Source organism: Podarcis vaucheri, assembly GCF_965113315.1.
Source record: "Podarcis vaucheri genome assembly, chromosome: 16".
Classification (NCBI taxonomy): domain Eukaryota; kingdom Metazoa; phylum Chordata; class Lepidosauria; order Squamata; family Lacertidae; genus Podarcis; species Podarcis vaucheri.
In genome coordinates this window covers 10,750,852-10,764,518 of record NC_138754.1, presented here as the reverse complement: position 1 = coordinate 10,764,518, position 13,667 = coordinate 10,750,852, and the positions used below count along the sequence as shown (strand labels likewise).

The 13,667-nt window shown below is 45.2% G+C and overlaps 1 protein-coding gene across 2 annotated transcripts in view; it reads left to right on the top strand.

The window, feature by feature from the left end:
- The first annotated feature begins 361 nt into the window (after positions 1-361).
- Positions 362-13,667, top strand: part of ASH1L (ASH1 like histone lysine methyltransferase) — a 74,522-nt gene continuing 61,216 nt past the window's right edge. For both annotated transcript variants that reach the window (XM_082202020.1, XM_082202019.1), the window contains exons 1-2: positions 362-737; positions 9,927-10,454. In XM_082202020.1, the coding sequence (XP_082058146.1) occupies positions 10,029-10,454 (426 nt within the window). In that variant the 5' untranslated portion in view covers positions 362-737; positions 9,927-10,028. The remainder of the gene's footprint in view (positions 738-9,926; positions 10,455-13,667) is intronic.

Here is a 13,667-nt window from a genome sequence, read left to right as displayed (position 1 = left end):
CAGACGCGCGGCATGGGCCGGTTTGCTTCCACTGATTGGCTAAAGCTTGAGAGAGGAGGAGGAGGCGGCGCTGGAAGGGAGGGAAAGGAGGGCAAGGCTCTCGCGCTCCCTCCGAGATAGGAAACAGGCGAAGGTCGAACGCGGAGCAGAAAGGCGGGAGGGGGGGGGAGAGAAGGGGGCGGGGCAAACCACACACACACAGGTAGAGAGGGAGAGAGGGGAGTGGGCGTGGTTAAGGCTCCCTCGCTCGCGCCTGCCTGTGAGAGAGAGAGCGCGCGCGAGAGAGAGCGCGAGGCGGCCGCGGCGCGCGAGCTTGACGCCTCGCGCACGCGCCGAGGCAGGAGCGCTGCTGCTGCTAAGGCTGCCGCCGCCGCCGCGCCGCCGCCGCCACCAGCAGCACCAGCACCACAGCCGCTGCTACCGCCGCTGCCGCCATTTTGGATCCGCGGCCGCCCTCAGCGCAGCGCGAGGAGGATCAGGCTGGAATAAGACGACGACGAGGAGGCGGCGGAGGAGGCAGAGGCGGAGGCCTGCGCCCGCTGAAGCAACCGAGAGGGGCGAGTCTCCTGGGGTGGGAGGGGGAGGGACGTTGGTTTTCCCTCAGCAGCAACCGAAGCAGCAGCAGCAGCAGTGGCGGGTCTCGCCCTGGCCTTGCCCGCCCGCGAAGGCGGGTTGGCCCCGGCCTGGGAGGATGAGGCGGGCGCGGAGGAGCCGGAGCCGGGCCTCGCTGTGACGCGGTGAGCGAGGGGAGGAGGAGATGCGGGGAGGGAAAAGGGGCGGCGGCGGCGGCGGCGCTTGGGGGGCTCTCGGTCCCTGACAGTCGGGCCCCTTCGCCTGGGCGCGGAGGGGGCTGAGCTGCGGAAGGGGCTCCTCTTGACAGGCCCTTTCCGTTGGCGGGGATCCTGGAAGCCTCGCCGGCTGTTTGCTCTCCCTCAGGGGGAGATCCTGACAGCCAGGCCTTGGAGGGAGGGAAGGGGGAGATCCTCGCAGCTGCTTTTTAATTATTATTTTTTTTGGGGGGGGGGCGTTTAGCGAGACAGTAAAGGGAATATCTTTTGCATGGCTGCTCGCTGCTTTCGGGGGACTTGGGTTTCAGGTGCAAGGCTGGGTGTGTATGTAGACGCACGCAGCTCACAAAATCCTTGAGAGGCTGGTTGTTGCTTTCGGTGGGCGGGGAGAGGGGGATCCTTGCAGCTATATTTGGGGGAGCATGTTGGAGAGAGTAAAAGGAAGGTTGCTGTGAGTTGGGTTACTGCTGTGAGGCGGTGGGTGGCTCAAGGTGCAAGACTCGATATGTACACACACACACAGACGTGCAACGTTTCCCCTTTTGAAGAGAGGTCCTTGATCTTGTTATGCGAGCGGGTGGGTGGTGTAGGTGGCTGGCATGCTCTTGGAGCATGACTTCGGGGGTATGTGTGTGAAGGAGGTGTGTGTGTGTTGCATTTTTTATTTTTTTGCAGCTTCGTTATTGGGTGGGTGTGTATTTGTAAACGTTGCACCCTCGTTCAGTGAGGTTTGCCGTTCAATCCTTGTGGCTTCATTTGTGGAGTTTTTGCAGCCTCCGTTTTGTGGTGGTGGTTATGTATTCTTGTAGAAAAATGACCACAAAAACTGGGAACCACAATGCTGAGCAGGGTGGGGAAGCGGAAGGGGCTCCAGGTGTTTGAAGGGAAAAATATTTCACATATATTTTTCTTCAAACATCCTTTCCTCTCCCCCCCCCCATGTATTCTAGTAACTTCACCTTTTTCAGAGGAACGTTATGTATGGAGTTTTGTAGCTTCATTTTGGGGGCAGGAATAATACTTATGGGGAAATCTTGAAGCTTCACTTGCAGAATTGTGGCAGACTTGCTTCTTGGTGGGAACTCATGGATGGCGTTATTCAGCTTCATTTCCCTCCTCCGTGGCTGGGAATGAGGCAGATTGACTCCTGTTTAAAGTGAATGTTTGGTGTGCTGATACACTCCTGGTCCTCTATATTGGGATGTGGAATTAATTCCTCCCTTTTTTTTAAGGGAGGTGCTTGATCTTTTCCTGTGTGTGTAGATTTCTGGCAAGAACCTGAGTGGGTTGGCAGCTGAAGGGGAATCCTGCTGGATGAGCAAGATGGGAATCCTGGTGGCCTCACCCTGGTAGTATGTGGGTGGGCTTCCTGACAGCTTGGCCCCTGCTCCCATAGCTTGAATCATTGACGGGAGGGTTGATGGATAAGGCTAGTCTCCAGGAATGTTAGTTTGGTGTGCATTGAGACAGATCCATTTGTGTGTGTGAGTGAGAAAGTGATTGATTCTTTGGTACCGAGGACCCCCTCAGAGATGCCAAATTTCTTGCACAGAATGTATTCCCTTTGTAGGAAATCATCACAGTGTGTGATGATTTTTCTCATACACAAACACATGTGTTTTGCTTCATGTACCAGTGTTGTTAAACTCACAGCCAATCGCTGCTTCTCAGCATGACTACACATGGCAATAGATCATCACACATGACAAACTACATGAGGCTCGCCATCTAATTTGTCTTTTCTGAATTGGCTTCTGGCTTCTATGAGGCGGAAAGAGGTTCTTGACAGTTAGGTCACCTCCTTAGAATGGCAGGTGATAGGTTGAGGATACTGGACACGTAATTTTGTAGAAACCCAATGTCATTGCGGACAGCTCTCAGTATCTGGGAGGGTCGTTGTCCCTTGCCTTGAGAAACTGCAAACTTTTCTCAAGGGTTAATGCTTGGATAGCTCTTTATTTAACCCTAACCCTTCGCTCCTCACTTCAAATGACAAAAACCAAGCCTTAAGTACTTGTGCATAGTCTTTCCATCTCCCTTACCTCCCCCACCTCAAATATACTTCTGCCAGAATTTACACTGTCAGTTTCTCTGTACAGAGGCCTGTTCTCTCCCCTGCGCCACCACTTTTTGTTTTAGTGTTGTATAAAAAAGTATTATCTCTGTAGAGAAGGCCTGGCTTAAGAGGTACAGTACCTCTTAAATTATTCCTCGTTTGTTTGGCAACTGCTGCAGTACCTCTTTTAGCATTTTGCATATGAACCCCCCTTTCTTTGATGTCTAATACATCTATCCTTTTATCCATTTACTTACAAGTTGTGTTGTGCTTGGGACTATAACTGCTTAACAGTCAGGTTTTATGTCATTTTCAACTTGATCTTTCAGACTTTCAGTTACAACTTTTCTGTTTGTAACTCCTCCAGGCAGAGAACATGTCCCTGCTGCACTTTCTACAATGCCTGATGTATTGTAACTATTCAGTACCTTCTATGTAAGAGCAGCTGCTACAGCTCATCCTTCCACTAGAAAGCTTAAACGGCACTACCAACTGTCTTCTGTCCAGGCCACATTTCCTTAGAGTCATAATTGTTGTAGGATTAGGTGCTTCCAGCCCAGTTTCTGGACCCATTGTTAGTTATGTTCCTTTCAGCAGAACTATACCTTCTGACCCTCTTAGGACTGCTTTTTTGTGTTGCTTTCAGAAGTTATGGCATGATGTATGAATGTGTAATTTTGAAAAGCTAAGTGCATGCATCTGTTTCTGAGAGTCGAGTGTCATTCATACTCCATGTGCATGTGAAACTGAAACGGTGTTTAACTACTGTACCTTCCTCTAAGGAGCTCAGGGACGGGTGTGTTTATCCCATGTTATTCTTCAATTGACTGGCAGGGTAGGTAGACTAGTTCCAGTTTAGCACTCTTGTCTTCCAATTGGACTTTCTTACCCCTTACTTCTATATCTCACCTGTAATTATAGAGGGATGCACTGGGTAGATGGCTACTCTTACCAACCCTGATGTTGCTTTTCTGGAAAATTCTGAATTGGGAAATTTTCATATGCAAACCAGGGTAATCTTCATAGGATAATTTGCACTGGGGAAAAATTTATCATGCCCTAGAGAGTAATCTAATTTGGCATGTTTGTTTTACTTGTATTTAGTCAACAAAGCTAAACACGTTGAAACTGCCAAGCTTGCCTAATATTGTGTTTGCAATTGGCACCTATTCATTGTATCTAATGAACATATGACATGGGAAAACTTCCATGGAAAAAGAAAGCACTTGGAACGTTCTGTGTGTGCAAACTTTCCCCACCTCACATCACTGCTCTCAACCCTTATTAGCAAGATTGATCTATACAGCTCAGAACTGGCTCCTTTCCCATTCTCTGTGATGGATAGGGGCCCACTAACATTAGCATGGCTTACTAACCAGTCATTATTTGTGATATGAAGAAGGTGCGAAACAGTGGAAGTCTTTCCTGCTGCTTGGAAGAGATTCTTACAGTCTTACTCAAAACATCAGTAGAAATGAGATATTTGGTGTAGAGATCTGTGGTGCTGTGTCTCCTGCTTGCAAGAGGGCTGGGTGCACTTGCCTCTTGTGAGGTGGTAGGTAGATCTGTAGATGACTGCCGGTGGGCACTAAAAAGATTTCATATTCCTACATCAATGTTTGGTGGCCGGAAAGATACTGCCTCTGTTCCACTTGGTACCTGCATGGCAGCATCAGTCACTTCTGGCTCATGCTGGCCCAAGGAATCCTAAAGGACCGACTGGAATTGTCAAGGAGAATTGCTGGTAGTGATATTTGCAGTCTTGATGGGGATATTCTATCCATAGAGTTTCATGCCGGGGGGGGGGGGGCAGGCCTTGCCACAGACAGAAAGTTCCTCATTACTAATTTAGAGTGAACTGTTTGAAAAGTTAAAGAAATCATTTTTATCTTTGTGCTGTATTTCAGTAAAGGCATTTGGAGCAGGATTGTAAAAAAAAAAAAAAGTCTTAGGTGTGGGCCAAATGTGGAGCTGAGGGCATAGGAGAAAGTTTGAGATGGGGAAATAGTTTTGAATGGCAGATGGGTTCCCATGGCATTCATTTTATTGCCTGCTCTAGATGGGTATTATACTCCCTTTGAAGGAGCAGGTTTGTAGCTGGGGGTTCTCCTGGATCAATTGCTGTCACCTGAGGCACAGGTGGTCTTAGTGATATGAAGTGAATGCCATCAGCTTAAACTAGTGGCTCAACTACGGCTCTTGGCTGCAGTAATCTATGTTCTGGGAACCTTAAGACTGGGCTGTTGCAATGAACTTTATGTAGGGCTGCCTTCGAAAATGATTTGGAAGCTTCAGTTAGTACAGAATGTGGCTGCCTGATTGTTGACAGGTTCGAGGCAAACAGATCATATATCACCAATTCTGTTATAACTACACTGGCTGCCTGTAATCTTCTGGGCCCAATTCAGAGTGCTGGTTTGATCTATAAAGCTATTTACAGCTCGGGACCCCAGTATTTTTTGGAACATCTCTCTTGGTATGAACATAACCAGACCCTTACATATTTTACTCAGGTCCTTTGTATGAGGGAGGATCAGAGAGTGGTGACAAGGGAGAGGACCTTTTCAGTTGTGACTCCCTGTTTGTGCAATATTCTGCCCAATGAAGTCCACCTGATGCTCTTGTTGGCTTCTTGACTCTTGATAGACTAAGATGATACAGTTTTGTTATTAGTGTGCTGCCAACAGTTCTTGTGGTTGTTTTATGGTATAGTGTATTTATATTCATGTTTTAAGTGCATTGCAAGTCACTAGGAGGCCTTCAGTTAATAAGCAACTAACAAGTCTAATGGTTCTGTGCTTGAACTGAGAGGGAGTGCCAGATGTGTGTGAGATCCTATGCTTGACCAAGGCTGCAATATTGAGTACTGGCAGCTCCCCCGCCCCCCATTTACATATGTTCAATATGTGCGTGATTGCATCACGCCGAACCCAAAAAGTGACTCTGAAACTTCATAAAGACCTCACTGAAACGTCACTAAAAGGGTGGAATGGGGGTGGAGCGATGTGCTTGCAGGCTTTTTCAGTGGCTTTCATTTATACGTGATTTCGCTGACATGCACGGTGCCTTGGAACATAACCCCCGCGTAAATGGGGGGCTGCCTGTATTCTAATAGCCTTTTAATGCAATCCTAGGCATATTTATTTTAAAGTCCCATTGAGATGATTGGGGCTTCTGTCAAGTAAGCGTGCATAGGAATGCAGCCATAGCCCTGCTGAAATAACAATTAACCTTAAAAACATACCTGCAAAAGATACTGGTCTAGTTTGAAAAAGATAACTGCCCCCCCCACACCTGTACTTTTTGTTTTTGTTTTGTTGATATTGGTGCTAGGGGGATCCTTAACTCTTTCAGCCTATTAAAGTAGAACTAATGTATCTGCTCACCTGGAGGGAATCCTTATTTGCCGTAGTTGCCCAGATAAATTTCTGTTTGTAAAAGCCTGAATTAGTGGTATGCATTTTTGGGTAAAGGATTGAAATTGGTAATGCTCACAAGGTCTTTCCCATGTCTTTGTGAAAATAATTATAGACAGAGGTGCCTCCAATGAGCACGTGTAATGGGGACTGAGAATCACTGGAAGAAACCCAGATGCCTGGTCACTTAGGATTTAGCATTTGTTGCTAGAGGTTTGAAGTGTTCATCCAGCTCTATATGGGGCTGGCACCTTGAAAGCGTATCTCAAAAGTAGCAGTAGCATAATAGCATTATTAAGGCCAACTAGAAAACCACAGAATGATGAACAAGCTCTTGAATTCCCCACAGCTCTTAATCCAGTTGTGGTGGGGAACTCAAAAGCTTGCTTACTGCTTCATAATACTTTTAGTTGGCCCTGAGAAATGCACTGCCCTCTTGCTATTTTTGGATCTGTTTTCTTTCTCTCTACCTCTCTCCCCCCCCAACATTAGAACTACATGTCTACCTGCAGTTTTCATGTGCTGTTAGTTCAAATAACTATATTTCCAGTTTCAGCAATTGATCCAGAGAGCTGAGGACACAGCACTGGCCAGATAGAGAATGGAGGAAAGAGTGGCTTGATCGGGGCATATGTGTATATACCAACTTTCCTCCGAGGAGCTCAAGATGGCATGCATAGTTCTCTGCTCTATTTTCTACTCACAGCAACCCTGTGAGGTAGGTTATTCTGAGAGTGAGTGACTGGTCCAAGGTCACCCTGTGAGCTTCATGGCTGGGTAGGGATTCAAAACTTGGTCTTGCAATAATAGCTATTAACAGTATTATGCAGCCAAGTTTGCAACTAAGGGGGAAAAGAAGTTTGGCAAGCCAGATTGATAGCTGCCGAAATAAAGGCATAGAAGCATGTTGTTGTGGTATAGAGCTGGCATAGTACAGTGACCAAGAAACTGAAATATAAATTGGCATGTCCTCACCTCTCACCTCTGACATGAGCTCACTAGGTGTCATTAGGCAAACCACTGTCTCTCAACCTCTTACAGTACTCCCAGTTTGACACTATGAAAGTAGTAATAATAATAATAATAATAATAATAATAATAATAATACAAGCTCTTACTTGTCACAAAGTACTTCCTGGTGTTTACCTGGAATCTCCTTTCTTGTAACTTGAATCCATTGGTTCAGGTCCTAGCCTCCAAAGCAGGAGTACCAGTATTAAATGCTATTTTAAAGGACACAAAACTTCTGAGGGAACAACCCTAAATTCATCTATTTACGAGACCGCCTCTCCTGGTATGCCCCACAGAGGACCTTAAGGTCCATGAATAACCATAGTTTAGAGGTCCTGGGCCCTAAGGATGTCAGACAATCCTCTGCCAGGGCTAGGGCCTTTTCAGTGATGGCTCCGACCTGGTGGAATGTTCTGTCCCATGAGACTAGGGCCCTGCAGGATTTAACCTCCTTCTGTCGAGCCTGTAAGACAGAGCTATTCCGCCTGGCCTTTAATTTAAATTCAGCCTGATCTTTTATTTCCCTTCCCTTCTCTTCCCTCCCCCTCCCCTTTTATGAAGATTACCCACTCTGAGACCCCACAGCTAATTCTTCCCTGGCCTCCTCGCTGGCCCAAGTAGGACTAATTCAGCCAGCTAGCCCTGGTGATTATCTAATGCTTATTAGATGGATTTCCCCTAAATTGATTTCTGAACTTTGAATTTTATTAGTAGATAGGTAGCCGTGTTGGTCTGCCATAGTCAAAATAAAAAAAATTCCTTCCAGTAGCACCTTAAAGACCAACTAAGTTAGTTCTTGGTATGAGCTTTCGTGTGCATGCACACTTCTTCAGATACACATCTGAAGAAGTGTGCATGCACACGAAAGCTCATACCAAGAACTAACTTAGTTGGTCTTTAAGGTGCTGCTGGAAGGAATTTTTTTTATTTTGATTTTTATTGTTATTCATGTTTTTATACTGTATTTAATCTGCTTTTACAATTAAGTGTTTTAAATTTGTTGTTAGCCGCCCTGAGCCCGGTTTTTGAACCTGGAAAGGCGGGGTATAAATAAAAAATTATTATTATTATTATCTATTACCAAATGTGCCTTGTATGTGTCAAAACTAGAATTCAAATAAGAATAAATTCCAGGTGTTCCAAGTCATGCACCCCACTCCACCTCACATGCTAATCATAAATATTAAGAAATGTGTTCAGAAGGAAGCAGTGGGCAGGAGTTTGGAGCTGGAGAGGGGATTATTGGAGAAGAAGCAGTGACTGTGTCTTGTGACTTGGTTTTTGGTGTGTAGCTCTAAGGCAGGCATAGGCAAACTCGGCCCTCCAGATGTTTTGGGACTACAACTCCCATCATCCCTAGCTAACAGGACCAGTGGTCAGGGATGATGGGAACTGTAGTCTCAAAACATCTGGAGGGCCGAGTTTGCCTATGCCTGCTCTAAGACTTGAGGTACTGTGGCCATCCCTGTTGCGTTGGAAATCACAGGGTTTTCTGCCTCGGCTCACCTGGTGAAAAGTGATACTATAGGAGGAGACCACTAGAGGGCATCTCAGGGACTTGTGCATCAGAACTCAGTCTGGATGAATGAAGGAGCAGTGCCCTAGGCATTTAACAACAAACACTTAAATACCACTATAGAAACACTTAGATAACAGTATTGCAATTACAGCTGTAACAGGTATTATGCAGCGGTCTTTGTAAGTTTGGCAAACCAGATTGACAGCTGCCTAAATAAAATAAGCTTTAGGTGGGAGAGGGGAAAGTCATAATTAGTGAGAATTTTCGTCAGACGTAAAAATACATGAGATACAAATAGTTAACTGGGAAATGTGGCATTTATAAGCCGTGTGGAAGCTCTTAACATTGGATGTCTTTATTTATCACATTTCTGCCTGTATCTTTCCTACTTCAAACATACCTCTGCAGCCACAAGGACAAGAAACTTGTTTTTCGTTTCTAAGCACCATTTAACATTATATGCTTGTCCTCCTATGCAATGGATCAGAGCCTGCTGTCAGTTCACCAGTTCAGGGAGCTCTTCTGAAAAAGTATTTCCCCTTTTATGTGGAAGTGGCTGCTCTGTATGTACATATTAAAATATTTATTTCCTGCTTTTCTGCCCCATAACGGGACCTCCCAAGGTGATTTTCGAAAGAATGAATGTTTCAAACGTAACAAAAAGAACTTACGAAACAAACTACGCATGCCACTTGGAAATGTATGGAAGAAAGATGCCATATAAATTCAGTTTCTAATACTTATTGCTGCACAGATCTCACCCCTCTTCCCATATTAACAGAACAACCTGCATTTGTTGGACCCCATGATAACATCATGGCATGTGTGTGGCTCCAGATTGAGCTCATGGGTTGTTTGTAAATAGCCACTTACCTGGTCACCTGTGATGAATAAGAACTACCTCCAGGCGACCATCCTGGGAAGCTTTACACTAGTGAATTTGGGGGCGGGGCGCGTATTGTAAATGGCTACAATAAATATGTATAGATGGGCTGTTAACTTTGTGCGCTTCCTTGCAAGGTCCTGTGTGTTCCTTTCTTTAATTTCTGTTTGAAACCAAACAGCACAGAATCTGTATTCCTGTGGCTCTTGAATAGTCTATATTCTGACTGTCATCCCTTCCCTTTCTCCCGCAGTGAGAAGATGATGGCTTCAAGTTTCTGGAAGGATCTGTCCACGGACCACACAACCGATCTGCTTTAAAGTAATAGTAATTATTTGCAACTGCACGTACTGTAATGGACCCTCAGAATACTGCTATGTTAGGGCTGGGCTCTGGTTCTGAAGGGTTTCCCGGGAAAAGCCCCTCTGCAGTTGCCACAGGCGCAGCAGGAGGCAGGAGGGAGGCGGAGCTCGATGGTAGTGCTAAGGAGGAGGAAGAGAAGAAGAAGAGGAGCTCGGAGGGGAGCGGCGCTGATGAAGTTGGCAAGGATGAGAGTCTGTCGGATGCCCAGCAACAGTTTTCTGTGAAGGAAACAAACTTTTCAGAGGGGAATTTGAAGCTGAAAATTGGCCTGCAAGCCAAGAGAACTAAGAAACCCCCTAAGAACCTGGAAAACTATGTCTGCCGGCCTGCAATAAAGACCACTATTAAGCAGCCCAGGAGGGTGCAAAAGGTTGGGAAGATGATGGAGGAGAAGAGCGACCCTGGCCCTGCGAAGCAAGTGAGTCATGTTTGCAATTCTCAGATCTGGGAAAGGAGTGGGTGGGGGAAAAGAGAACAAAAATGGTTACAGGTGCTGGGTGCCGGTAGCTCCGCAGGCACCAATTATGCAAACAGAATTTGAAATCAAGGGCAGAATTTAACATCTGGGAAAAACCTTCCAATTTCCCCCCTTATTTTTCTTTTTTAAGAGACGTGGAAGAAGAAAGAGAGCTTCAATCTTGGGTCACCTTTAAATCTCAGCCTGTTGCGTGGGACCCATTTCTTTTTTAGGATGATGATGATTAGTGCAACGCCACACACCTTGCAACCAAGCACACAATGTAGCCTGTTCTACCTGCTACGGTAGAATGCTTATTTCAAGCCTAGTTTGCAGGGGCAGGGGGAAAGACCCTGTGGGTTCCAGGGAATGCCTCTAGGGATCCTGGTGTGCCTGTAGGCACCACAGTGGAGGCCCTTGCCCAAATGAGTTTAGACCATAGCTTTTGCTAACTCCTTGTATTTACTGTGGCTATGTTAGTTTGGTAGTGACAGGAGTAGCAGCTGAAGCCAGCATTCCATTTTTCAAAATGAGCGCAAAAGTTTGGGGAAACTAGGGCAGCCTGGCGAAATCTTCCATGTCTTCCCCAGCTTTTTAGCACTTTAGAAGTAATTTTGGTTAAATTGCTTTCTGCCAGTCGTCGTCCTAGCTGATGTTTTTCCATGTTAGTTGAGCCATTTGTTGCCAGCAGCTCCTTCTTCAGATTCTGCTACTGGACGTAGCAGAGTAGAGCCACAACCTACTCATTGTAGGAAGTCATTGTGGCATCTGTTTGGCTGTTGTGAGCCTTTGGATTGATTGTACATTTTTAGAAGAGGGCAAAATTCTTGGTTTCTCAGTTCTTATGTTGTGGAGTAATTCTCTTATTTCCCCAGGGGTTGATTTGAGTGTTGGCCTTATAAGGGTAGCGCCAGATTAGGAATTGTGGGGAAAGTACAACTCTTGCACTTGTCCCTTGTTGGCTTTGTCTGTTCTTTCCCTCTCATTTGTTGAGATTTATGTAGTAAATTTTCTATTCTTGTATTCTGTGAGGCATCACGAGTGCTAATGATTAGGGCTGCAGAGTTCAGCCCATTTAATCCATCCTCCCCCAATTTATGTAGTCCTCATCATTCCTGACATGCTGATTAGAGCCAGTGGGAACTGAAAACATCTGGAAGGCACTGCATTGAGAAAGGCTGACTTAAAGTTTTGATTGACTCAAAAGGTGTCCCTAATTAATCAAGGAGGAATTCTATTAAAAAGGGTACAGATGTTAAGGGTCATCTTAGGAAGTGATAGTCCCCTGTTTCTTGTGCATAGGAGGGAATACCTCTTTTATGATGAGACGTGTCCATCACCTGAAAATAAAATGGATATTTTTTTCTTTACATCTATTGCGCATGGCTATGGAAACAGCTGATCAATCAAAATTCATAGGATTGATCAAATGAGATCTTTAATTGGGCAACTGTTCTAAGAATAATGATTATAATTACCATATGGGGGATTTAGCATAATGATAAAAGACAATCAATATAAGAACAAACAAAATGCAAATTGAAAGAGAAGACTGAGATCTAAAAGGCTTGAGAAAGGAAAAGTTTTTATACTGATGTCTAATGGATTTGTTTGTGATCGCAACTTCCAGGTGGGTTGCCGTGAATATAAGTGATCATTTAGGAACCTGGAACCTAAATTGTTAATTACACACAGCTGCAAAGATTGGTGGAACTTCTTTTGCTTCAACTAGGTTGGAATTCTCTTCCAGATTTATAATCCCTGCACACACTTTTATACTGATCCTTTAAATCAGAGTTGGGGAAACCTCTGGCGCTCCAGAAGTTATTGGACTCCATGAGCCCTGGATTGGGGAAGGCTGATCTAGATGTTGTAGGACTATATTTTCCATCAGTCCCTAGCCAGCTTGGCCCAATGGTCAGGGATAATAGGGGTCTTAGTTCAGTGACATCTTGAGTGCTCTCAGTATAGGAAGGCGGCATTTTAACTCTTTTCAGGTAGATAACTATTCCCAGCATAAATTGGGGAAGTGTGAGGTCAGACCTGCCATGAAGATGGGTGAAACAGCTGCCCCAAGGCTGTGCATTTTGGGTGTCACTAGCAACTATCAAGTTGTTAGTGTTATGTATCCCTGGGGGGGGGGGGTCCTGCTTTTTGCCTCAGGCCCTGAGGTGGAATTTCCTAATGAGACTGGAAGTTGAACCCAGGGTTTGTGTGGTACAAAAGAGTAATTTAAAGGGAATGACATGGGCCCCTTTCAGTTTGTTTAAGATACACGTTCCTGTTCTGGTGAAGCAAGAGGTATGATTATGTCTGAACACTGGAGGGGCCAGAAAAGCTGATGGAAGGAAGTATGTGACCTGCTGTTTCATTGTTGTTGTCCTTAATTGCTCTTGTAATAGTTACTCAAATACTGCATGAAGTTTTGCTCCTGGAATTGTTTTTTTAATGGATAACTTTGTCCAGGTGTGTTTGTGCATGAACAATGATTGAAAGATAAAAGTGCCAAACTGCAGCATTTCAATACATTGCTTTGGGGTTTTTTTCCTGGCTGTGTGTTTAATATTGGAGCTGGCAGAAAATGGCGACAATAATTTTTTTTAAAGTAAGAGTTGATCAGAGTTGATTCAGATTTTGTGAGGGCTCATTTACATCATGCAGGAAGCCAAGGCTGTTTCAGAGGTTTGGTATCTCCTGAATTGGTGGTCATCATCCGCTCTTGTTAACCACTTATGTGCACAGAGCATCTTGTTGGCAGGCATTTTATAGCTACCTTCTGTGCAGTGGAGATACCATTTATCCTAAGTTGTCAGGAATCCATCATTATTTGGGACTCTTTTCTTCACTAGTCTGCCTGGGTTAATCCAGTAGTTAATTTCTAAACTGGTCCTTATTATGGTTCAAGCTTGGCTCTCAGCCACACCCTCTGATCTAGAAACCATGCCCCTCAGTGGGGACAGAAATATACTCTGTATATGCGTAGAAGTGCCCTCTTAGTGAGCCACATGTTACAGGCTGGGCCCGGCTTCAGAAAACTAGGACAGAAGCTGTAAGGCAAGGGCAATAATCTCCAGAGCACTGGCAGTGTGGTTCTTTCAACCATGAGGGCTAGAAGCTTGCCTAATAAAAATGAAAACATTACTCTCAGAATGTCGCCCATATTTGATGTTTGCA